Below are 25472 nucleotides of genomic sequence, written 5' to 3'. Positions count from 1 at the left end.
GAAAGCTCTATTTGTGTGAAAAAAAAAACACCAATTTTATTTGGGCACAGCACCGCACAACTGCGCAATTGACAGTTTAAAATAATGCAGTACAGTTTCGCAAAAAATGGCCAGGTCAGGAAGGGGGGATTGGCTATCATGTTACTACTGTAATTGGCTGTCTGGGTGGTCACATGGTCAGGAGCTGGTCCTGCTGGCTACCAATCATTAGTGGGGACTGAGAGCTCACTTTGCTGTAGAAGCTTGCAGCGAGAAACATCTGCCGCCCTTTGATGCATATATATATATATATATATATATATATATATATATATGGCGTGTGGGCGTTACAGCCCACCCTTTTACTGCCGCGCATATGTGTTCCGTGATTAATGAGGGTTAAGGAGCCCCATTCTTCCAGCTCCTACCATAGAGAGCTCTCCTTTCTGGTAATATTACTCCCTGTATATGATGTCATTCTTGCACAATCCAGGTATTGCTTCACCGGCTTCTTGGATCAAAATACTTGCCAGCAAATCCAACAGAGCATTGCAAGGAAAATCTCTGAATGCTATTTTGCCTACTTACCAGCTGTGCCCAGAGTGTCTCAATACAAACTGGTTTATGTAAAAGAGGTTTAATAACTTTCAGGTGAAACTTCGAGGAGATTATCAGAATTGAAGATATTTAAAGAGAACCTGTCACCACCGGGAAACGGAATATTTTGTTTTAGTCCCGGTTCAGGCTCGGTTCACATTGGTGAGATGCGGGAAGCCCTGCGATTCCAGCATCGGTTCCCGCATCGCACCCTACTCTCAGCCAGTTCAGGAAGATAGTTGCCGCTCCAAACCCAAATCCTCTTAAAGCATACGCCCTGTTGGAACACTCAGGTGCAGGCTCTGCAATGAATCAGAGAGCAAAAACAAGTCCTGGATGGCCGCACACCGATAAGACACCTTTATTGAAGATAAAAATCCAATACAGTCAGTTCATATTAGCAAAGGAAGGATTAAATCTGATGCGTTTCACACCATGTTTTGGCGCTTAGTCATAGCTATGACTAAGCACAATACATGGTGTGAAACGTGTCAGTTATTTATCCCTGCCTTTGTTAATATGAACTGACTGTATTGGATTTTTATCTTCAATAAAGGTGTCTTATCGGTGTGCGGCCGTCCGGGTCTTGTTTTTGCTCGCAGGCAGTTCACACTGCCCTATGCGAACCGCTGGTAGCGTCAATACAAAGTTATTGACACAACCAGATCAGTTCGCATATCGCAGTGCGAACTGTCAATCTGGACATGAATCAGATTGCATGGGTGTGAACGCCCATGCGATACGATTCTGGTGCGGACCAAAAAAAGGGTCCTGCATGACTTTGGGCCTGAATGCGATGCGAATTCAGCCATACAATCTGTATGGCTGAATTCGCATCGCACAGACATCGCATGTGATTTGCACAGGAGTGCGGTGCGGATCACATTTGATGCCGCACAGCGCACTAATGTATACCCAGCCTCACACTGCTGCAGTGTGAATTGCATGCGTTTTGCTGTGCGAATTCGCAGTGTGATTTCTGTAATTCGCAGAGATTTATGTAATTCGCAGTGCGATTTGTTCTTGCCAGGTGTGATTCGAATGTAAATTTGTGAGGGGATTGGGCACAGCTACGATTTCATTCCTGGCCACTAGAAGCCAAAGTGTTTTCTGATGTAAAAAAAAAAAAAAAGTGTTAGCTTCCTGTGTACTTCTTGTTTTTTGTGGAGAGAGTAGCATGGAGTGTTGTGTGTTCCTTTCAGCATGTTTCATTTCATTCCATTCAATGTGTTCTAATGGGGCAGGCTTACTTAGGCTCTATTCACACTAATGCGTTTTTTGATGCATTTTGCAGAAATGCATGGGAATTTTTTAACATGGGTTCCTATGGAACATGTTCACATCAATGCATTTTTGTGTCTCTGTGCTTTTGGAAAGGGTCGAGGACTTTTTTTGATGCAAAATGCAGCGTTTTGCATGTAATAGAATTCAATGGCCCCGCATCCAAGTACCGCATTTTTACCGCGTTTTGCGTTTTTCTTTTTTACACTGTATACAGTATTTAAAAAAAAACACTGTTTAAAAAAAAAAAAAAAAAAAAACGCAAAACGCGGCAAAAACGCATGTTCAAAAACGTGGCAAGCACCGCAAAAAGCACTGCAGAAACGCTCAAAAGCAACATGCATAGGTGTGAATCGAGCCTTATGGAAGATTTACACTTGATCACTTTTTAAGTTCGAGAGTTAGGCTGGGTTCACACTATTGGATGTGGATTTCCTCGCATCCAATTCGCATAGCAGGAGATTACCAGCCACTAGCGATAATCGCATGTAAAATCAGGCAGGCTGGTTGTAACCCAGTTGATTGATCAACTTGGTACATTCCACCTGCCCATACATGGTTCCAATCTCCGTCGGTTCCTGTTGAACCTGCCAATATTTGAACCGTCTATGGCCGACTTAAGCCAACACAATACCTGTGTGATGCCAAGTGATACAAACGCTAAGATCCCTTTGTTGAGTTACAGGCCACGGGCTATAGGATATACTATCACTGCTAATCAGGGGACCCCAGGACGGCATATTATACCTTTAAAGTGGTTGTAAACCCATAAAAAAATTAAAAAACACCTGTAAGACAAAGGCATACTAGCTCATTATGAAAAACTTACCTTAAATCGAAGCTGGTGCAGCGGTCCCCATGCACCACTGTGACCGGCGACATGGCCAGCGACATGTCTCTCCGGAGTTATTTCTGGGTTCGCTGGCTGCGGTGCTACGATTGGCCGAAGCCGCAATGACGTCACACCCGCATGCGTGCGGGAGCCACCGGTCACAGCACAGCAGCTGAAGTAAAGACGAGCGGTTTCTTCAGTGCGCATGTGCCAATGAGGTTGGTACATGCGGCTACAGTGAATATCTCCTAAACGGCGCAAGTTTAGGAGATATTTCCAGTACCTACAGGTAAGTCTTATTATAGGCTTACCTGTAGGTAAAAGTGGTGTGTAAGGGTTTACAACCACTTTAATCCTAATGAGAGACTGGGCGTTCTAGATCATAGGGGTGTGTCCCTTTAAAGAGCAATAGGATAACAGTGTCCAGGATGCAAGGCCTTGCAATGATCTTCGCCGGCAAGTTGGAGCTCATAGAACAAGAATCCTGAGGTGTGGCACAGTGACGTGTAATCAAAGCAAGCAGTTGTGCCTGGCTAGTTGTAATCCTTAGGGTAATTCCAGGTGTAAGGTGTCTGTATATAGTGTTCTTTGAGATAAAATAAGACAATTCCAGGGGTGAGGTGTCTATATACAGTGTTCTGTGAACGAAGATCAAGCAGAGATTGTATTGGTATTGATTGTATTGTAATGGGCGGAGATGCCGGAGATGCTGGTTACAGCGACGTTGCGGTGATGCTCCTTGTGTAGCAAGCGGTGTTGGACCTGCCTTGATCGGAGTTAGGATCGCCGTTTTGCCATGTGCTAGGCCACAGTCCTCTCGCACAGCAGCGGAGGGGTGTTTACTTGGTGGAACCCGGGAAGCAAGAGGCTTTGGGCCTAATGGGCTGACCTTTTTAAAGAACTCCCAGAGTTCTTTCTTTGGAGCAGATGGCATGCTGGGATGTGTAGTCCAGAGTTGTGCAGATGCAGGTTGTCTGTTTAGGAGACTTCAGTCCCCACACTGCTCTCTGCTGGGCTCAGGAAGATGATGCAAGTATTTTTAAGCCCAGCACTAGAGGAACACAGAGTCTAATAGGGCGTACACACGGTCGGACTTTTCAGCTACAAAAGTCCGACAGCCTGTCCGACAGACTTTCGACGGACTTTCGACGGACTTGCGGCGGACTTTCTAACGAACAGACTTGCCTACACACGATCACACAAAAGTCCGTCGAATTCTTACGTGATGACGTACACCGGACTAAAATAAGGAAGTTGATAGCCAGTAGCCAATAGCTGCCCTAGCGTGGGTTTTTGTCCGTCAGACTAGCATACAGACGAGCGGATTTTTCGACCGGACTCGAGTCCGTCGGAAAGATTTGAAGCATGTTTCAAATCTAAAGTCCGTCGGATTTGAGGCTGAAAAAGTTCGTTGAAAGTCCGGAGAAGCCCACACACGATCGGATTACCAGCCAGCTTTAGTCCGTCAGCGTCCGTTGGACTTTTGTAGACGAAAAGTCCGACCGTGTGTACGCGGCATAAGAAAGGACAGGGGAGTCTGCAGTGCCAGAAAACTGTAGTCCGCTGTCGGCTACACAGCAAATCACAAGGAGCCCCTCTGAGTCTTCTGGGGTAATCGCATACGCAAGTGGAAAGGGGGCCTTAATTAAGACGAAGGGGAAGTTCCAAATTTTGAACACATTGCATTTTTCTAGCTCTCTAGTAGTCGTCATAGTTTGGGGATAGGACTGGCATTCCTACTGCAGCCAGTCATGAGAGAAACATGGAGCCCGCTACTACTGACCTCTGGAAATTCTTGTTGCTGATGATTTCACTTTAAAGTGGACCTACCAACAAATTTGCACGCATGCCAAGTACAGTGTAGGTGTAACACTTCCAGGTACTTATTACTTGAGCCCCGGTTCACATTGATACGGTGCGGGAAACGCAGTGATTCCTGTGCGTTTCCCACACTGCATAGCAATCGCACTGTGTTCTGTGATCTGCTGTGGGTTTCAGTGGAAAGTTAACAACACCCCAAAAGCAGGTCGTAAACCCATACCTCCCAACTTTTGAACTTTGGAATGAGGGACACTTAAGGGAGGAAGTAATTTGTGGCGCATATAGCTGCAAAATATGGGTGTGGCCAAACTCTTAACAGTGGGAGAGGCTTAAGGTGTGCGGTGGACAGGAATGGCAGAGGAGAAGGGTCTGCAGGGCAGTGTACAGGGGTCAGCAGGATAGAGAAGAGGCATCACAAGGGCAGAGGATAGGGGGTCAGTAGGGCAGTGTAAAGGAGTCAGCAGGATGGAAGACAGGGGGTCGGTAGGCCACGGTACAGGGGTCAGCAGGATGGAAGACGGGATCAGTTAGGGCTGCCACCTTTCTTTCAAGCCAAACCCGAACACTTTAGCAGCGCAGCAATTTTTTTTAAGGGCGAATGCTGCAGACTCTGGCGTAAAGGGGAACTCTGACGTAAGGGTGTTTCTGCTCACCAAAGCTACCACTTACTTGAGGCCGGGTTCACACTGGAACTGGCTGCGGATCCCTATTCCTCGTTTCAGGGACGAATCAGGGACGAATCTATGCCTGAATTCGGCCCTTAAACAGAGCCAAAGACGCACAGTGTTTCTGTGCAGTGCGCTCCGCAGCCGCAACGGCGATATGTGAACCGGCTCCATAGGGAGCCAGTCACATTCTCCTGCTATCTAATTCGCATCGGTGTGAACCCGGGCCATAGAGTTTCCAGCATTCTCCCTTCACCCCTTGCCAACCGCCCCCCGCCGTCGTTTGACAGCGGCAGAATGGCTCCCCTGCGCGAATTGCCATAGCCTGACGCGTCACTGAGGAGCCGATACACGTGCCTGGCGGCCGCGATGTCCGCCGGGCACCCACGATCGCTCCTGGCAGAGCCAGAAGGGGGATGTGTGTGTTTTTCTGGCAGGGGAGAGGAGACAGATCCTTTGTTCCTAGTATATAGGAACAACGATCGGTCTCATCCCCCAGGCAGTTCCTTCCCCCCTACAGTTAGAACACACTGAGGGAACTCATTTAACCCCTTAATCACACCCTAGTGTTAACCCCTTCCCTGACAGTGACATTTATACAGTAATCAGTGGCTATTTTTAGCACTGATCGCTGTATAAATGTCAGTGGTCCCCAAAAAGTGTCAAAAGTGTCGATCTGTCCACCGTAATATTGCAGTTCTGCTAAAAATCGCAAATTGCCGCCATTACTAGTTAAAAAAAAATAATAAAAATGTCATAGGGGATAGATTTATTTTGTAGACACTAACTATTACGCAAACCATACAATACAGGCTTGTTGCAATTTTTTTTTACCAAAAATATGTAGAAGAAAATATATCAGCCTAAACTGAGGAAGAAATTTGTTTTTTGTTTTTTTAAATTTGGGATATTTATTATAGCAAAAAGTAAAAAACGTGTTTTTTTTTCAAAATTGTCGGTCTTTTTTTGTTTATAGCGCAAAAAATAAAAACCACAGAGATGATCAAATACCACCAAAAGAAAGCTCTATTTATGGGAAAAAAAGGACATACATTTTGTTTGGGTAATTTCCCGAAACCCGGAGATTTACCTAAAACCCAAGGTGGCTCTGAACTTGAACCTCATCTTTATTTATGTTAAACACTGCAATAGTAACTCATATGCATTTACTGAAAATGCATTATACCCTTAGCTGTTAAGAAGAAGTGCATTTTTTGTACACCTTAGCTTCTCTGATCTGGACGAGGCAAACAAGTGTGCAACTGTCCCGTTTGAGCTATATTGGGATGCACAGCCTTCTGGCAGTTCGTATTTCCTGCCCTAGCACATCTAGTGGTGGATTTGAGCCACTATAACTTGCTTACATTATTATTATACAGGATTTATATAGCGCCAACAGTTTATGCAGCGCTTTACAATATAAAAAGGAGACAATACAGTTATAATACAATAAAATACAAGAGGATTAAGAGGGCCCTGCTCAGAAGAGCTTACAATCTAATAGGGTGGGGCAGGTGGTACAAAAGGTTGTAACTGTGGGGAATGAGCTGTTGGAAGTGGTAGGAGATTAGTTGGAGACGTGATAGGCTTTCCTGAAGAGATGAGTTTTCAGGGATCGCCTGAAGGTAGCAAGGGTAGGGGATAGCTGGACAGGTTGAGGTAGCAAGTTCCAGAGGGTGGGAGAGGCTCTGGAGAAATCCTAGAGACGAGCATGAGAGGAGGAGATGAGAGAACTTGAGAGCAGGAGGTCTTGAGAAGAGCGGAGAGGACGATTTTGGTGATACATATGTGACTTGGTATCTCGCTCTGTCCTCTGCTCCTTTTAAGTGCTAGTTAGTTCAGTCCAAGCTAGACCCTCCTCATTTCTCCATGTTCCCTCAGTCAGAGTTTCTACTTTGCACACACAGGGTATAGAAAAGTCTTTAAGGGGGATTTACTAAATATAAAGCTCACAGATTCTGATGCAGTTGTACTAAGTTTCTATCTTCAGTTTGTTCAGTTAAGCCTTGAAAATGGAAGACAGAAGCTGATTGGTTGCCATGCACAACTGCTCCAGATTTTGTCTGCTCCAGTCTTAGAAAATTCCCCTTATTGGCGTCTTACATGTTAAACAACTAGAAAGACATCCTCTGTGCTGCAATTAGCTGAATTAAAATGACGTCAGATTCAACTCCTGTGTCCTATTGAAGAGCCTAGCTGCTTGTGAATGGTACCGGTCAGTAGGTGGCTATACTGTCCAGACAGACTGAGTCTAAGAAGGTATGTCAATGTATAACGCAGCATTTGAAACAGAACACCAATAATAAATAAGAACAAATATTTCAATATGCTTCTATTAATCAGTGGCCATGATTCAGGTAAAATAGTCAGATCACAGCAAGGTGGGCCAAATGAAACATTCTCCCCAACGAGGAGGCCTAACAAGCTGGAAACAAGACAAAAAGTGGTCTCCAAGCCTTGTACCATAGAAGCCCTTTACAAAAGACAAGGCTGCATATTTATGTTTACTACCTAAGTTTATTAGAAAGAAAGAGTACATGTAATATGAATGAGGTAAAGGTAAGTGATGGTCAAGGTAGGTACTATATGTGCATACTTGCATGGCTGTGAGTTAGGGTGATATGCATTCCTGTGCCGCCCTTCTGTGTCCTCGGTACCAGGCAGTCACAACCAGTCACCTAATGACACAATCAGCTCATTGTGCCTCGGAGTGACACAGGACAAGTCAAGGTGAAAGAAGCAGAGAGTGAGAAGGAGAGAACAGGTAGACAGGTAAGAGCACTGAGTTCTCTGAGTGTTGGCAGGTAATGAGCTTCATAAGGAGGGGTAAAGAGAGGCAGAGTGCAGAATACGGGGCGAATGGGGGTCTTGTCATTACTTGGGGCATAGACCATTGTATAAGCGTCACCAGCTAAGACGTGTGGGGAAACCGTTAGAAAGTACTGGGACAGAGGGGAGCAGTGATAGAGTACTGAGAGCATAGGGAGCAGTGATAGAGTACTGAGAGCATGGGGATCAGTAAGGCTCCATACACACTGGGCTTAAAAAAAACATCTGTTCTCTTGGCAGTAAAAAACACTCATATAGAGCATTTTTTTGTACAAAGTTTAGGAGAGTTTTACAGTTTTTCTGCCAGAAAGCTCCAATCAGAAATGCAGTGATTTTTAAGCCAGTGTGCATGTAGCCTAATAGAGTACTGAGAGCGTGGGGAGCAGTGATGGGGTACTGAGAGTGTGGGGAGTAGTGATGGAGTACTGAGAGAGTGGGGAGCAGTGATGGAGTACGGAGACAGTGGGGAGCAGTGATGGAGTACGGAGACAGTGGGGAGCAGTGATGGAGTACGGAGACAGTGGGGAGCAGTGATGGAGTACGGAGACAGTGGGGAGCAGTGATGGAGTACGGAGACAGTGGGGAGCAGTGATGGAGTACGGAGACAGTGGGGAGCAGTGATGGAGTACGGAGACAGTGGGGAGCAGTGATGGAGTACGGAGACAGTGGGGAGCAGTGATGGAGTACGGAGACAGTGGGGAGCAGTGATGGAGTACGGAGACAGTGGGGAGCAGTGATGGAGTACGGAGACAGTGGGGAGCAGTGATGGAGTACGGAGACAGTGGGGAGCAGTGATGGAGTGCGGAGACAGTGGGGAGCAGTGATGGAGTGCGGAGACAGTGCGGAGCAGTGATGGGGTGCTGAGACAGTGCGGAGCAGTGATGGGGTGCTGAGACAGTGCGGAGCAGTGATGGGGTGCTGAGACAGTGCGGAGCAGTGATGGGGTGCTGAGACAGTGCGGAGCAGTGATGGGGTGCTGAGACAGTGCGGAGCAGTGATGGGGTGCTGAGACAGTGCGGAGCAGTGATGGGGTGCTGAGACAGTGCGGAGCAGTGATGGGGTGCTGAGACAGTGCGGAGCAGTGATGGGGTGCTGAGACAGTGCGGAGCAGTGATCTGGTGCTGAGACAGTGGGGAGCAGTGATGGGGTGCTGAGACAGTGGGGAGCAGTGATGGGGTGCTGAGACAGTGGGGAGCAGTGATGGGGTGCTGAGACAGTGGGGAGCAGTGATGGGGTGCTGAGACAGTGGGGAGCAGTGATGGGGTGCTGAGACAGTGGGGAGCAGTGATGGGGTGCTGAGACAGTGGGGAGCAGTGATGGGGTGCTGAGACAGTGGGGAGCAGTGATGGGGTGCTGAGACAGTGGGGAGCAGTGATGGGGTGCTGAGACAGTGGGGAGCAGTGATGGGGTGCTGAGACAGTGGGAAGCAGTGATGGAGTACTGAGACAGTGGGGAGCAGTGATGGAGTACTGAGACAGTGGGGAGCAGTGATGGGGTACTGAGACAGTGGGGAGCAGTGATGGGGTACTGAGACAGTGGGGAGCAGTGATGGAGTACTAAGAGTGTGGGGAGCAGTGATGGGGTACTGAGAGTATGGGGAGCAGGGATGGGGTACTACGACAGTGGGGAGCAGTGATGGGGTACTGCAACAGTGGGGAGCAGTGATGGAGTACTGAGAGTGTGGGGAGCAGTGATGGAGTACTGAGAGTGTGGGGAGCAGTGATGGAGTACTGAGAGTGTGGGGAGCAGTGATGGGGTACTGAGAGTGTGGGGAGCAGTGATGGGGTACTGAGAGTGTGGGGAGCAGTGATGGGGTACTGAGAGTGTGGGGAGCAGTGATGGGGTACTGAGAGTGTGGGGAGCAGTGATGGGGTACTGAGACAGTGGGGAGCAGTGATGGGGTACTGAGACAGTGGGGAGCAGTGATGGAGTACGGAGACAGTGGGGAGCAGTGATGGAGTACGGAGACAGTGGGGAGCAGTGATGGAGTACGGAGACAGTGGGGAGCAGTGATGGAGTGCGGAGACAGTGCGGAGCAGTGATGGGGTGCTGAGACAGTGCGGAGCAGTGATGGGGTGCTGAGACAGTGCGGAGCAGTGATGGGGTGCTGAGACAGTGCGGAGCAGTGATGGGGTGCTGAGACAGTGCGGAGCAGTGATGGGGTGCTGAGACAGTGCGGAGCAGTGATGGGGTGCTGAGACAGTGCGGAGCAGTGATGGGGTGCTGAGACAGTGGGGAGCAGTGATGGGGTGCTGAGACAGTGGGGAGCAGTGATGGGGTGCTGAGACAGTGGGGAGCAGTGATGGGGTGCTGAGACAGTGGGGAGCAGTGATGGGGTGCTGAGACAGTGGGGAGCAGTGATGGGGTGCTGAGACAGTGGGGAGCAGTGATGGGGTGCTGAGACAGTGGGGAGCAGTGATGGGGTGCTGAGACAGTGGGGAGCAGTGATGGGGTGCTGAGACAGTGGGGAGCAGTGATGGGGTGCTGAGACAGTGGGGAGCAGTGATGGGGTGCTGAGACAGTGGGGAGCAGTGATGGGGTGCTGAGACAGTGGGAAGCAGTGATGGAGTACTGAGACAGTGGGGAGCAGTGATGGAGTACTGAGACAGTGGGGAGCAGTGATGGGGTACTGAGACAGTGGGGAGCAGTGATGGGGTACTGAGACAGTGGGGAGCAGTGATGGAGTACTAAGAGTGTGGGGAGCAGTGATGGGGTACTGAGAGTATGGGGAGCAGGGATGGGGTACTACGACAGTGGGGAGCAGTGATGGGGTACTGCAACAGTGGGGAGCAGTGATGGAGTACTGAGAGTGTGGGGAGCAGTGATGGGGTAGTGAGAGTGTGGGGAGCAGTGATGGGGTACTGAGAGTGTGGGGAGCAGTGATGGGGTACTGAGAGTGTGGGGAGCAGTGATGGGGTACTGAGAGTGTGGGGAGCAGTGATGGGGTACTGAGAGTGTGGGGAGCAGTGATGGGGTACTGAGACAGTGGGGAGCAGTATAGGGGGAACTGAGACAGTGGGGAGCAGTGATGGGGTACTGCGACAGTGGAGAGCAGTGATGGGGTACTGCGACAGTGGGGAACAGTGATGGGGTATTGAGAGTGTGGGGAGCAGTGATGGGGTACTAAGACAGTGGAGAGCAGTGATGGGGTATTGAGAGTGTGGGGAGCAGTGATGGGGTACTGAGACAGTGGGGAGCAGTGATGGGGTACTGAGACAGTGGGGAGCAGTGATGGGGTACTGAGACAGTGGGGAGCAGTGATGGGGTACTGAGACAGTGTAGAACAGTGATGGGGTACTAAGACAGTGGGGAACAGTGATGGGGTATTGAGAGTGTGGGGAGCAGTGATGGGGTACTAAGACAGTGGAGAGCAGTGATGGGTACTGCGACAGTGGGGAACAGTGATGGGGTATTGAGAGTGTGGGGAGCAGTGATGGGGTACTGAGACAGTGGGGAGCAGTGATGGGGTACTGAGACAGTGGGTAGCAGTGATGAAGTACTGGGAGTATGTTGAGCCATGACAGTAATAATAGTGTAAAGGAGCTAAATAGAGCAGAGAGAGTGTGTGGAGGAGCACTAACAGTAATAACAGTATAGGGAAGTAATAATATATTAAAAGTATAGTGGGGAGCATTGGTGCTGTACTGAGAATGATGTGTGAAGGTGACAGCGGGAATATTTGGTGCAATGAACAGTGTGGAATTTAAATGCGTCAGTTAAGCTCAGGATGTAGTGTTGTAGTTATGGACGTCACAGTGGTTTGATGTAAACTCAATAGAATTGAAAAACCTTACTATATACTGTAGAAGGATAGATAAGTGTTTTAAGCTAATGCTATGGTAGCATTTGGTTACGTAAGGACACAGTGTATGGAAGGTCATTGAACGATGGTTCATTCTTGGAGCAAGGTTAAAGAATGTTCCATGTTGGGGCTGCCTAGACATCCAGAATGTTGAAATGTGATTTCCCTTTACGCTCTGACTATATTGAATGCTTGTCTGTGAGCTGCTGTCGTTTGTTATTTGACCATGTTGTATAGAGGGGTAATATATATATTTCTTGGTTGCCGGCTTAAACAGCCCATTCCTTTACAAGCTGCCATAGAGTCCTTAACTCAACCAGTGGCTGCTCCATGTCCAATGATTGTTGAACAGGCCAAAGCCTAGGCACGGGCAGTAGTCCATAGTCCTTGGTGGGAGAAATAATGCAGCCGAGAACAGTTCATGTCCTCATTCCAAAATGGAACCTTAAACATTCCTACTCCTACTTCCAGGTCTGCCAATTCCCACGACTCACCACTCATTTCACTCAATACTTACCACTCAGTATAGTAGCCGTAGGGTCTCTGCACCCACACCACTGTAACAAATCAGCTTCTGCCTAGACTGTGGCACAGCACTACACTCATCACAAGCTTTGAATGCACTCTGTACTCAAGCCAACAAGATTATTAGGGGAGCCCCATCTGGCGTTCATCACTCATCTGTCCACCTAACTTCTTTAGGGTAAATTCTGCTTGCCAACAGCCAATACCCTTGCGGGTTACCTATAGCACCAAACCCTCCCCGTACAAGCCCAGGCCCTTAAAACCATTTCTAATAGAGCCAGCATGCCCAACACAGCAAATGACCACCATGTGTCAACCATGAGCTTTAATCCACCAACCCAAAGGCTAATATATGGGGGGTTATTTACGAAAGGCAAATCCACTTTGCACTGCAAGTGCAAACTACAAGTGCAACGTGCACTTGAAATTGCACTAAAAGTGCACTTGAAACTGCAGTCGCTGTAGATCCGAGGGGGACATGCAAGGAAAATAAAAAACAGCATTTTAGCTTGCACATGACCTATGAAAGCTGAGCACTGGGAAAGCCACCCAAAAAGAAAATATCCAGCTCCATAGTACTGTAATGCCGCGTACACACGAGTGAACTTTACAGCAGAATTTGTCCGGTGGTCTTTTCGATGGACTTTCCGAATGAACGGACTTGCCTACACACGATCAACCAAAGTCCGACGGATTCGTACGTGATGACGTACGACTGGACTAAAACAAGGAAGTTCATAGCAAGTAGCCAATAGCTGCCCTAGCGTCGGTTTTTGTCCGTCGGACTAGCATACAGACGAGCGGACTTTTCGACCGGACTCGAGTCCGTCGAAAAGATTTGAAACATGTTTAATTTCTAGCTACGTCAAACTTTTGGGGAAAAAAATCCGCTGGAGCCCACACACGATCGAATTGTCCGATGGACTCCGGTCCACAGGACCAAGTATGCCATAAAGTCTGGTCGTGTGTACGCGGCATTAAAGAGATCTGATCACATATGGAGGGATCTGATCATTCAGGAACAATCAGACCCTCTGAAGATTTGCCATTCAGTCACCATTCATGGAAAATGTTTATATTTATTATATATAATTTTTTTTTATTATTTCTCAGCAGTGATAACAACAATATTAGATGAAAAGTTCCAACCTACCTGATCACTAACAATGCCAGTCTAATTTACCATTTACATACAGAAAGACTGTTGCACAATTGTGCTAAAAAGGTCCATATCACTATCCTTTTTCATCCTATATATGGGCAACTTTCAGGTGGCCATACACAGTATTATTATTTGCCATATCAGGGTATTCTAAATGTAGCACCCTCTACTTAGGTAGGTGCTAGAATAGGATTTCTGTTCTGTAGAGTAGGTACATTTAGGCAGGCTTGTTTATTTGGAAGAACTGAAGATGGAGTACTAAGCTGCAGGGGCCTTTGAAGGAGCTCACCAGTCTGGAGGGGGACGGGGGGACTTGGGCCTGGAGATCGGGTGCAGGACAGAGCCTCTTAAGATAATGTGAAGGTTCTGGACAGGAGGAGTGAGAGGGCAGCAGGAGCTAGTACTGCCGGGTAAGTCTTCAGGAGGGAACCACCGGTTGCAGCCAGGAGGGCTGGTGAGTGACAATAACAGTCGGGAGGACTGGGGAGGCATACCTGAGGAGGACTGGGAGCATGCAGTCTTTGATGGGTGCAGAGCCAGTGGAGAGGACTGTGATGTCACAGGCAGTGGAGTCGGGTAGCTGCAGCCAGGAGGGCTGGCAGGACCTGAAGAGGACTGACTGGGAGCAGTAGTCCATATGTAGGATAGCTAGCACTGGAGACTTTCTATGTTTTTGCTGCACTATAGGAACCCGCGGTTCCTGCCTGCAAAGGGCAGTTTCTGAGGCCTGGCTGAGCCAGTAGCAGGCCTAACCTTACACGTGTTAGCTGGTCCTGAGGATTAAGAGTTGTGCAAGAGGATGGAAGCGGAATAGTCTGCAAGCAAGGAAAGTGCTGGAGGAGACTGAAGTAGTAACTTGCATAGAAAAGTGTACATAGTTGTCCCGAATGATATACATTCCCCAAATGATTGATATACATCTCATAATTCCCTTACCCCATCCAAGTTAAATTCCCTCAATAAAATAAACAAAAACAAGCACATGGAGTGTTCATTGCCTTGGAGTGACTAAGGATTAAATGCCGGGCTGGGCAGGGTGACAGGTGAGCCACAACACTCAGTGACTCCTACGGGGGCACCGCTACATACACATGCTATTAATAAGCTTTTGCATGGGCTGTAATAAGCTCTCTTGCCCAAATTAATTTTCATCAGGCAGTTGGGACAAAAAAGTCATTTGTATGATAATTTGTACAATAATATCTACCGGGGTTTATGCATGACTTCCTGCAAATCTGGCCGTAGTTGTCCAGTATTTACTAACTAGCCAGATGATCTAATCTGAAAAAGATTGGGCTGTCTGAATTAAAATGCCATTCCTCTTGTTGACAGTGTGCATAGAGCAGGGGTAGGCAACCTTATAGAGGTGGAGATCTACCTGAACAACATGGGAGAAGTCAAAGATTTACCGGGCACAGTGTCGCCTCCTCACACCTGATTTAAACCTCTAATTTGCATACTACCATGTCACAATCGTGTGCATTGCATGGCTATCATGGGTTTAAATCAGGTGATGAGGAGGCAACATATCGCCTCCTCACCACCTGTCAAACACACTCGGATCACTTTTTAGAGGAGCGGCAGTGCCGGCTGCACTTGTGAATGAGCCCTTAGTTGCATTCCGCAGCTGCACCCATAGGGCTCATTCATGCATATTTTTGGGGGGTGGTAAAACCCTGTGTTTGAGTCGCAGATTTACCGCTCCCAATCCTCACTCACTTTAGCTGGTGAGGCAGCAGCCAATAGGGGTACACATGCCACAGCAGGAATTAAAGCCCCTGTTGCTTTTGGTGCGTGCTACCACCTGCCAAACGCAACTCCTAAATAGCAGCTGTGAAAACTCTGAAACACTATGGAAAAATGTACCTTTATCTCCAGTCTGTGTTTGCGTTTAGTCTGCCTGATTACTGTCTGATACAATGGTCTTGAGTGTCTCCAACCTTGGCTTCTCACAGGGCAGTAGCAAAACTGTGTCATTCTAGCTATTAGAGTTGGCTTATTTTGGTAGAACCACAAATCCCAGCATGCTCTGGCTGGGATCCTAGTCAGCAAACTGAAGCTCCATAATGGTTGGCAAGTCACTAATCATCAGGTCACTCGGCACCAGTAAAAGTTTGTTTCAGGGTCAGCTGGTTAATAAGTACTTCCATTCACTCTGTAACTCGGTCATTGTACCGAACTGTGTGTTCAGTGTCTGCATAGCTCATCTCTATAGGCATTGATCTCTTTCTTCTGCCAAGCTTTGTTTGATGATTATTGGTTTTATCCTGTTTGACAGGCACCTGAATTCTAGAGAGGAATTGTAAGAGAAGAGGTAAGACATCATTATATGTTTTAGATCAAAATTTTGCTAGGACCCTAAAATACTCCATACAACCCACCACATTCCACAAGATAGCACTGTCTCTTCTACAATGTGCAAAACTTTCACAGTGAACCTGGACTCCCACTTCACTTTAGGTTCCTCCTATAGGGTACAGGACTACAATCCCCTTGCATCCCACCACCTTGTGTACAGATGTCTTCCCAGTACACCCAGACCTCAAGGGTGAGGGACTCCAATTCTTCCAAACCCTACCTGTCTATGTACAGACCACCTTGCATTAAAACTAGACTTCCACTTCTGTGTTCAGAAAGGTTCCTCCCCAAGAGTGAAGGACTTCAGCCTCTCTGCACTCCGTCACCCTGCATACAGACCTCTTCCTAGAACACCCAGGCCTCCACTTCTGTGTGCAGAAGATTTCTCCCCAAGAGTGAAAGACTCCAATTCCTGTGCACCATGCCTCCCTTTGTACAGACTTCCTCCCAGTATACCTAGACCTTCACTTCTGTGTGCAGAAGATTTTTCCCCAAAAGTAAAGGACTTCAATCCCTCTGCGCCCCACCACTCTGTGAAACGGACTTCCTCCCAATACACCCAGACCTCCACTTCCATGTGCAGAAACTTCCTGCCCAAGGGTGAAGGACTCCAATTCTTCTGAACCCCCTCACTCTATGTACAGACCTCCTCGCAGTAAATGTAGACCTCCACTTCTGTGTGCAGGACTCCAATCCCTCTGCACCCCACATACAAACCTCTTCCTAGCACACCCAGGCCTCCACTTCTGTGTGCAGAAGGTTTCTCCCCAAGAGTGAAGGACTCCAATCCCTCTGCATTACACATCCCTGTGTACAAACCTCCTCCCAGTACACCTAGAACGCCACTTCTGTGAAAGACTCAAATCTATCTGCACCCCACCACTCTGCTTATAGACCTCTCAGGACCCAGATGTGAAGGACTCCCATCCCTCTGCACCACACCTCCCTTCTCAGCTGTTATCTCAACCCTGTGTTCAGATGGAACCTTCATAATATGCTGTTCTCCACCATCCTGTGTAAATGTAGACCCTGTCCTGTGTGCAGCCCCAAACCACCCAGCTTTGAGGAATTCCCTTGCTTCTAAAGCTTAGGACTGCTCTGGTATGCTAAGTCTATCAAACCCCCACACCCAAACCCCTGTATACAGAAGAAAGCCAACTGGGGTGCAAAAAAAAAAAAAAATGCAGGGAGCACTTCTCTTACAGAAAACCCCCACTTAATCTGTATGTAAACTCTTTTCTCCTGTGCGGTGTAGAGGTTTGCCTTGACGAAATAGTATTTCCACTCCGCTATTACTTTCATTATTTCTTATGCCTATGGTGGAGTCTGTGCCATTCATTGGCAGGATCTTATTGTAAAATTATTTTAAAAATGCATCACATTGTGTAGATTAGCATATACAGTTTGCTTTTAGGTGCATTTATCTTGCATGTGCTTTTGACCTTTTTTGCCATAATTCTAAACTTTGGGATTGATTTTCTACAAATGGAGAGTGTAAAATCAGGTACAGCTGTGCATGGCACCCAATCGGCTTCTAACTTCAGCTTGTTCAATTAAGCTTTGACAGAAAAACCTGGAAGCTGATTGGTTTCTATGCAGAGCTGCACCAGATGTTGTACTCTCCAGTTTGAGAAAATCTCCCCCTTTATCAAGCTGTTTGGATAATGGGTGAGTACTGAAGGCTGTTTTCCCCATTGCACTTAACTGCTCACAGTTTCAATGCATTTTGCATCTGGTTTGCATGTTCTACTAATGAAAACAATGGTAGAGAGTTCACCTTGTTGTTTTTGTACTGTTTGGGTTTCCCCAAGAATGCAGCCAAAAAGCAAAAGTGGAAACGTTAAAAATAAATTGTTCCAAAGAACGACTGTAGCATGAATAAGAACGCCAACAGTGGCCACATTTACGCTATCAGAGCCAGCCTATCTAAAGTCCTCAATAGATGTGGCTCAGCAAAGCAACATTGATAGATTCCCTCTCCAAAATTAGTCAGGTAGTGTCTACTGAGACTGCACTCTCCCCATCCATGTACTATAGCTTTGGAATCCAACCATAATCGGTCTCGGTCTCTGGGCACCTATGTTGTCACAACTTCATAAAGGTTTGTAGAGGCCCCTGATGACCTGATTTTGTAGAAGGTCACTGACCTAAATGTCACTGACAACTACTGACAGCAATAGAAGGCAACAGCAGGGGGAGCCCAAGTGCAGAAAATCTACATGTTACCTAAAAAGAATCTCCAGCATAATCACAAATCAGTGAATGTGACTTTCATCAGTCATTCCCTGAGTGGTGAGTTAATCACTATCATTTAAGATACATGCACCCGGAAGATTTACCTGCGGGGAATGTTTGGTCAATGTCAGATTCACTGCTTTTTAAATATGCCCTTTAGTGTATTCACATCACTCTCTAGTACAGGGGTCTCCTAACTTTTTAAACAAAGGGCCAGTTTACTGTCCTTCAGACTTTAAGGGGGCTGGACTGTGGCCAATGGGAGTAGAAAATGTCCCAGAATCAGTGGGAGTTAACAATGTCCAATCTTTGGTGTCAGTAAGAGAAATGTTGCCGTGTCATTGGGAGGAATTGTGCCCCAACATTGGATGGAATTGTGCCCCATCATTGGTGTAGCACCCTGGTGTTTAGGCAGGATTGCTCCTAAATTTTCCTGCCAGGTATAGCTAACCTTGGCTAATTGTCGAGGACCAATTGATTTCACTCTAAGCCTGTGATTGCTGCACTTTTGTCACTAGGTGGCCGGGTACTTGGTAGCATTAGATAAGACAAGGGCACTGCAAGGTCAGATTATGGATATATGAGGTGTCTCAGCCAATGGGTAGGGTTTTTTTTTTAAATCCCTTGGCCTGCTGGGAGAACCTATATATTTGGGTGGAGTCAGGTGATCAGTGTTTGGTGCCACCTGGACGGCTGTCTGGGTGGATGTGTGTTGTATTGCCCGGGCTGCTAGGCCAGAGTTTGGGCCTATCCCGGGGACATCTGGCTGCTAGGCTGTCTGAGGACCTATCCAGAAGCAAGAGAGCAGCGTAGGGTTGGGATTGCGGCTTGCAGTCCAACTAGATGTGACGGTTCTGCCGGCAGGAGAACCTGTCGTGGTCGGAGGTAGAGGGGAAGCTGTCGCCACTAAGGAACCATCCACCTTATTACCAGGGACCACAGTGAGTAGCTGAAGCAAGTACCAGAGCACTATTCTCACCAACCGGGGACGGTAAAGAATCCGGAAACTTTAGCGGGTATCTATATATATATATATATATATAGCCAGGGACCCAGTCAGTAGAGGTGACGCTTGCAGAGCAGCCTTGTGTGTCAAGCCAGGGACCTAGCAGGCCAGCGGGGTGAAGCTTGAGAAGTATCTGGAGCGCCAAGCTAGGGACCCAGCAGAGAAGCAGGGGTGAAGCTTGAGGAAGATACCACCGTGAAGATTGGAGGAGCTCAAGGAATTTAGTGGCCGTGATTCATCTAGTCTAGTGAGAGAGACTGGGAGACAGCATTCCTACACATGCAGATGTGATGTCTTGCTGGATGCCTTTCCATGCATGGCTGTCCTCCTGTAGAAGTCTCAGAGTCTGCAATTGAAGTTGCAACTGCTAAGGGTGTCCTGGCCCTAACCCTCTCTCCCAATGTTTTGTTTAAAAGAAATAAAATCTCTTTGCAGTCAAGAAGTGTTTGGCACCCATGAATCTACCTTGCATTACACCCACTATGCCTTGCAACCCACCATATACAGAAGGATGTCAGCTGTCTTTGGGCCCTGGAGGTTCTCATTAGACTGAAGGAGGCCTGGGACCTTGCTACATTGGTATCATTGGGCCCCATTGGGAGGAATTGTGCCATGTCATTGGGCCCCATTGTTGGTGTCATTGGGTGGAATTGTGCCCCATCATTGGTATCATTGGGCCCCTATGTTGACATAATTGGGAGGAATTGGGCCCCATTGTTGGTGTCATTGGGAGGAATTGTGTCCCATCATTGGTATCATTCAATGATGCCAACAATGGGGCCCAATGATACCAATGATGGGACACAATTCCTCTCAATGACACCAACAATGGGGCCCAATGACAGGGCACAATTCCTCCCAATGATGCCAGCAATGGGGCACAATTCCTCCCAATGGGGCCCAATGATACCAATGATGGGCCACAATTCCTCCCAATGACACCAACAATGGGGCCCAATGAGAGGGCAAAATTCCTCCCAATGACGCCAACAATGGGGCACAATTCCTCCCAATGGGGCCCAATGATACCAATGATGGTCCACAATTCCTCCCAATGACACCAATAATGGGGCCCAATGACGGGGCACAAGTCCTCTCAATGACGCCAACAATGGGGCCCAGAGGAGTCGTGCCCCATCATTGGGCCCCATTATTGGTATCATTTGGAGGAATTGTGCCCCATTATTGGTGTCAGTGGGGGGGTTGCACTCCCCTGCTAGTGTCAGTGGATTAAATAGTGTCCCGAGAGCCAGATAATAGCAAACAAAAGGCCACATCCGGCCCCCGGTCGCAGTTTGGAGACCGCCGCTCTAGTACTCTAGTGGGTGTGTGAGTATCTCCCAAGACATTGTTTTCTATAAGACCTATCTGGCCTTAGCAATCCAGCCAACCTTGATTTTGGGTCCCAGAACCAATGGGAGTTTAAAAAAAAAAAAATTGGGCTCTGCTAAATTTCATAAAATTTTAGAAGAACTGGCATACACCAATACACCTGAGTCTGCCATTGCTGTCCTCCTTACGAAACTTACCTGGCTGGCTTCGGCGTCAGCACAATTTGATTGTTGCCCTGGAACCACCATACCATAGAAGAGGCTAGAGCAAAGTAAAAAATCCAGATTTGCATACTTGTTCCAGGTAAGTGATGCAACATTAATAGCGTTGTATCAGTAAGTATTTTTAGGAGAGATCAGCAAAGGCAGCCTATACATTTTGTTTTTTACATTTTATTTGTTCACTGTTCATAATATCTTTTCTTGAAATGAATGTTATTTATTTATTTATTGCTGACACTTATATATCACCAACAATTTACACCGCGCCTTTACATATATTGTACATTCACATCAGTCCCTACCCTCAAGACAATCTAAAGCTAGGTTTCCATCTAAGCAGCTCTGCAAGCCGCTTTTGTGCAGGCACTGCAGCCCATTAAATTGAATAGGCTGCTGTGCCTGCGTTTCATGCAGGAAAAGGGTTCCTGCACCTTTTTAAAATGCACCTAGAAGGAAAACATGCACCATGCAATTTTTTTGAACCAGGGCTCAAACTTGGACACAAGACAAAAAAAAATGCACCCCAGGTGTGCTTTTTGATGTGTTCTCTATAGTAATCAATGGGAGATGCGTTTTTGGTGCACTCTTTTGAAGAACACACCAAAGATGCAAGATTTTTAAAAACACATCGCAGCACACTGGTGTGAAAAATTCAATTGGATTAAAAGAAATAAATTTTTCTACTTTTTTTTTTTTTTTACCCCAAAAACAGATCAATGTCAAAGGGGCCCTTAGACGGGAGCCCATTGAACTTCCAGCATGTCTTTAGAGTGTGAAAGGAAACCCACACAGGCACAGGGAGAACATGCAAACTCCATGCAGGTAGTGTCATGGTTGGGATTTGAACCGTCAATCCTAGCACTGCCAGGCAGAGGTGCCAACCACTTAGCCACTAACAATGAAAACTCGGGAGGTATGTTTCATCAGGGATACTGTTTGCAGTGTCAGACAGTTACCGAGGGGGGGGGGGGCTAATTATGGAAATATGGAACAGCAAGCAAGTAAAATGTAAAAATCAAAGCAAAAACAACTTTTAAATGCAAAAGCTCAAAATTATAGCCCAGTGCAAATATTATATTGGTTCCCTTTCATAGATAATCAATTAATCAAACTTACTACACACTAAAATTAAACCTTTAATAAAGGTTCTATTTTCTTTGTTACAGATTTGGTTCTGAGAATTCTAATGGCTGCTGAGCGAAATAACACAAGTGGCAGTGCAATACATGAGAATGAACACAAGGGGGAACCAGAGACACATGCAACCATATCAGAGATTGTTGCAGAGGGACAGGGACCAGAATGGGGGACAGTTGGGGCAGCTTTAGGCAAGACCGGGCAAGAAACAACCAGGCAAGGGCAGGAGAGCCAGGAGAAGAGCAGAGAAGAAGAAGAGAATGAAAGGAATGACAGAGAGCTCTCAGAGACTATTGAGAAGTTGGATTCGGTGTTACTGGAGGCTGGAGAAAAAGAGGTGCAAATAGAGGAAGATGGGGCAGATATAAACAGAACGGGAGAGGCGAGTGCAGCAATAGAAAAGACCGCTGAGTCAGAAGGGGAGACCCTTGTGCTGATGCCAGGAGAAGAGACCCTTGTGCAAGTGCCAGGAGAAGAGACCCTTGTGCAAGTGCCAGGAGAAGAGACCCTTGTGCAAGTGCCAGGAGAAGAGACCCTTGTGCAAGTGCCAGGAGAAGAGACCCTTGTGCAGGTGCCAGGAGAAGAGACCCTTGTGCAGGTGCCAGGAGAAGAGACCCTTGTGCAGGTGCCAGGAGAAGAGACCCTTGTGCAGGTGCCAGGAGGGGAGACCCTTGTGCAGGTGCCAGGAGGGGAGACCCTTGTGCAGGTGCCAGGAGGGGAGACCCTTGTGCAGGTGCCAGGAGGGGAGACCCTTGTGCAGGTGCCAGGAGGGGAGACCCTTGTGCAGGTGCCAGGAGGGGAGACCCTTGTGCAGGTGCCAGGAGGGGAGACCCTTGTGCAGGTGCCAGGAGGGGAGACCCTTGTGCAGGTGCCAGGAGGGGAGACCCTTGTGCAGGTGCCAGGAGGAGAGACCCTTCTGCAGGTGCCAGGAGGAGAGACCCTTGTGCAGGTGCCAGAAGGGGAGACCCTTGTGCAGGTGCCAGGAGGGGAGACCCTTGTGCAGGTGCCAGAAGGGGAGACCCTTGTGCAGGTGCCAGGAGAAGAGACCCTTGTGCTCGTGCCAGGAGGGGAGACCCTTGTGCTCGTGCCAGGAGGGGAGACCCTTGTGCAAGTGCCAGGAGAGGAGCCCCTTGTGCAAGTACCAGGAGAGGAGCCCCTTGTGCAAGTACCAGGAGAGGAGCCCCTTGTGCGGGTACCAGGAGAGGAGCCCCTTGTGCGGGTGCCAGGAGGGGAGCCCCCTGTGCGGGTGCCAGGAGGGGAGCCCCCTGTGCGGGTGCCAGGAGGGGAGCCCCCTGTGCGGGTGCCAGGAGGGGAGCCCCCTGTGCGGGTGCCAGGAGGGGAGCCCCCTGTGCAAGTGTCAGGAGGGGAGACCACTACCCAGGTGTCAGCAGAGGAGACCACTGTGCAGGTGTCAGAAGGGGAACCTGCTGTGCAAGTGCCGTCGGCAGAGGGCACTGCACAGGTACCAGAAGAAGAGGCCGCTGTGTATGTATCGGTAATGATGACCCCTGTTAAAGAGGCAGAAAGGGAGTCAGTAGGGGAGACTTCTTTGCAGGTATCAGAAGAAACAAGTCAGGTGACCAATAAGTCAGCAAGTCAAGAGCTAGGTCTACAAGTGACAACAGAAGAGGATGTAAGCTCCTATCCTACAGAGGGGACAGGTACTGGCATGTATGAGAGTGTAAGCACACAGGTAACTGAAGCAGGCGAGGCATGGATAGACACCCTGGTAAAAAACATAGTGACAGAGGTGACAGCACAAGGCACCAATGCAGGTGAAGCACAGACTGACAATCAGGCACCGGTATTCAAAGAATGTACAGATTCCGGCAGTGAGATGACAGGGGAGGGGGGACATTCCTGTGCAGGCAGGACAACAATCCCCGACCACGAACAGGTGACATTAGAGGAGACAGGTGCAGCTGTGCCGGGGACAGGCGTACAGGCTCAGGTGTCTTATGACATAACTGTGCAGGAGGTATGTGAGGAGAGGGAGGTGACAGGTTCTCCAGGACAGACAGGTAGACAACAGGTAGGACTAGAAGGGGTCACAGCCAGTTTTACTGAGCAGGAAACAGCTCCTGAAGTGGAAGCAGGTAGACAGGTAAAGGCCTCAGGTGAGGGAGCACACGGGGAAGTGACACCTGATCTGGTGACTGTCCCCAGCAGGGAGGGGACAGCAGATCCAGGACACCCAGCAGCATGCCGGGAGAAGGAGTGGCTGCCTCTTATTTGCACTGGCAGTGAGGTGAGGGCAGACACAGCTGAGCAGAGAGACACACAGCAAGGGACAGTGCCTGAGAAGGAACCGTGTCCAGGTGCACCAGACATGAAGGACAGGGAGATGGTAGAAGATGGGGTCACCCTGACCACTGAGACCCCCATAGAAAGAGAGATCCGCCTGACCATGGAAAGAGAGATGACGCTGCGCCAGGAAAGGGGCATCAGCGTGCACGTTGGGGAGCCAGAGCTGGTGGAGGTGCGCCGGAAGACGATGGTGATGGAGCCGGTGGCGTTGCCGGGTAAAGAGCGCCAGTTGGCTGGGGCCCAGATGCAAAGAGAGATCCAGCTGGAGACCCAAAGAGAGCAAGACCTGGTGGAGCAGGGCAAAGTGATGGGCACGTATGACCGTGGACCCCAACAGGAGGTGCAGGAGAGGAAAATGATATTTGAAAGCATGAACACAGGTAGGTACATTTATATATAGGTGTTCCCACTTGTGTATCCTACATTAAATCGTGTATGTGTAATAAACCCTTAAAATCCACTTGGAAAAAATTGCATCCAAAAGTAAAATATTTTTTTATCTTCTGTAAATTTGACATTATGCATATAGAATTCTGAAACCTTCTCATCAATCCCAGCCTAAAGGAGCTAGCCATCTAACAACCTTTCCACAGTCATACTGGCCCCGAAATAATTTATGGAAAAGCTACCAGTATGTTTTTTGGCTGTCAGAAAGAGAACCCACCAATACTCCATGCAGCTAGTGTTCCTGTTGTGGATTAAACCCATGACCCCAGTTCTGCAAGGCAAGAATTCTAACCACTAAACCACTATGGTGCCTTTCAGTGTGGAAGAACATTTACTGCCCTTACAATGAAGATAGAGGGCACTTTATTGTGGCTGATGGTAGATGTGCCCATTTGTGGCCAGTTTATTCTCTTAAACCTCACTGTAGCTGTTGATGCCAGTGATCCCTGGTCTCAATGGTGTCACATGGACAAATGACAGGTACTCTTTGTCTGCAGGCTTCCCCATTCCATACCTGTAATTCATTGTTTCCACCCACCATTCTTCGTACCTGACCAGCACATCCTGTACTGAATTCAGCAGAACACCCGTTTTTCTCTCCTGACCAGTTTGACATCCGTTCTTAATTACTACGTGATAGGCTGAGGTGTGTCCCCTGGTACTGGCCCCTTCCCCCCCCACCTACCTGAAGATACCTGCATATACTCACCTGTGCTGGTCGCCTGCTTCAATCTAGCTGGCGGGCACTTACCCGATGTGCTTTATATCTGTCAGCAACCTTGACTATCTACAGTATCTGGAAACACCAACCTCACCTGTGCTTTATAACTATCACCTACTGTACCTTCTCTACTTATTGGGGACACCAACCTCACCTGTGCTGTATAACTCTCACCTACCTCCTCTGTTCACTTGTCGACACCAACTTTACCCTTG

General features: G+C 48.1%; 1 protein-coding gene across 2 annotated transcripts in view; it reads left to right on the top strand.

Moving 5' to 3' along the window:
* The first annotated feature begins 7813 nt into the window (after positions 1-7813).
* MISP3 (MISP family member 3) overlaps positions 7814-25472 on the top strand; it is a 53103-nt gene continuing 35444 nt past the window's right edge. Inside the window, exons 1-3 of one of the 2 annotated variants that reach the window (XM_073622750.1) lie at positions 7844-7947; positions 15772-15807; positions 21812-24469. In XM_073622750.1, coding sequence (XP_073478851.1) covers positions 21832-24469 — 2638 coding nt within the window. In that variant the 5' untranslated portion in view covers positions 7844-7947; positions 15772-15807; positions 21812-21831. Of the gene's footprint in view, positions 7948-15771; positions 15808-21811; positions 24470-25472 lie in introns of both variants that reach the window. The other variant, XM_073622751.1, reaches the window with a different exon arrangement.

This window comes from Aquarana catesbeiana, linkage group LG03, assembly GCF_042186555.1.
Source record: "Aquarana catesbeiana isolate 2022-GZ linkage group LG03, ASM4218655v1, whole genome shotgun sequence".
In the NCBI taxonomy this organism is placed as follows: domain Eukaryota; kingdom Metazoa; phylum Chordata; class Amphibia; order Anura; family Ranidae; genus Aquarana; species Aquarana catesbeiana.
The sequence above is the reverse complement of the archived record's forward strand: the minus strand, read 5'-3'. Positions and strand labels throughout refer to the sequence as shown.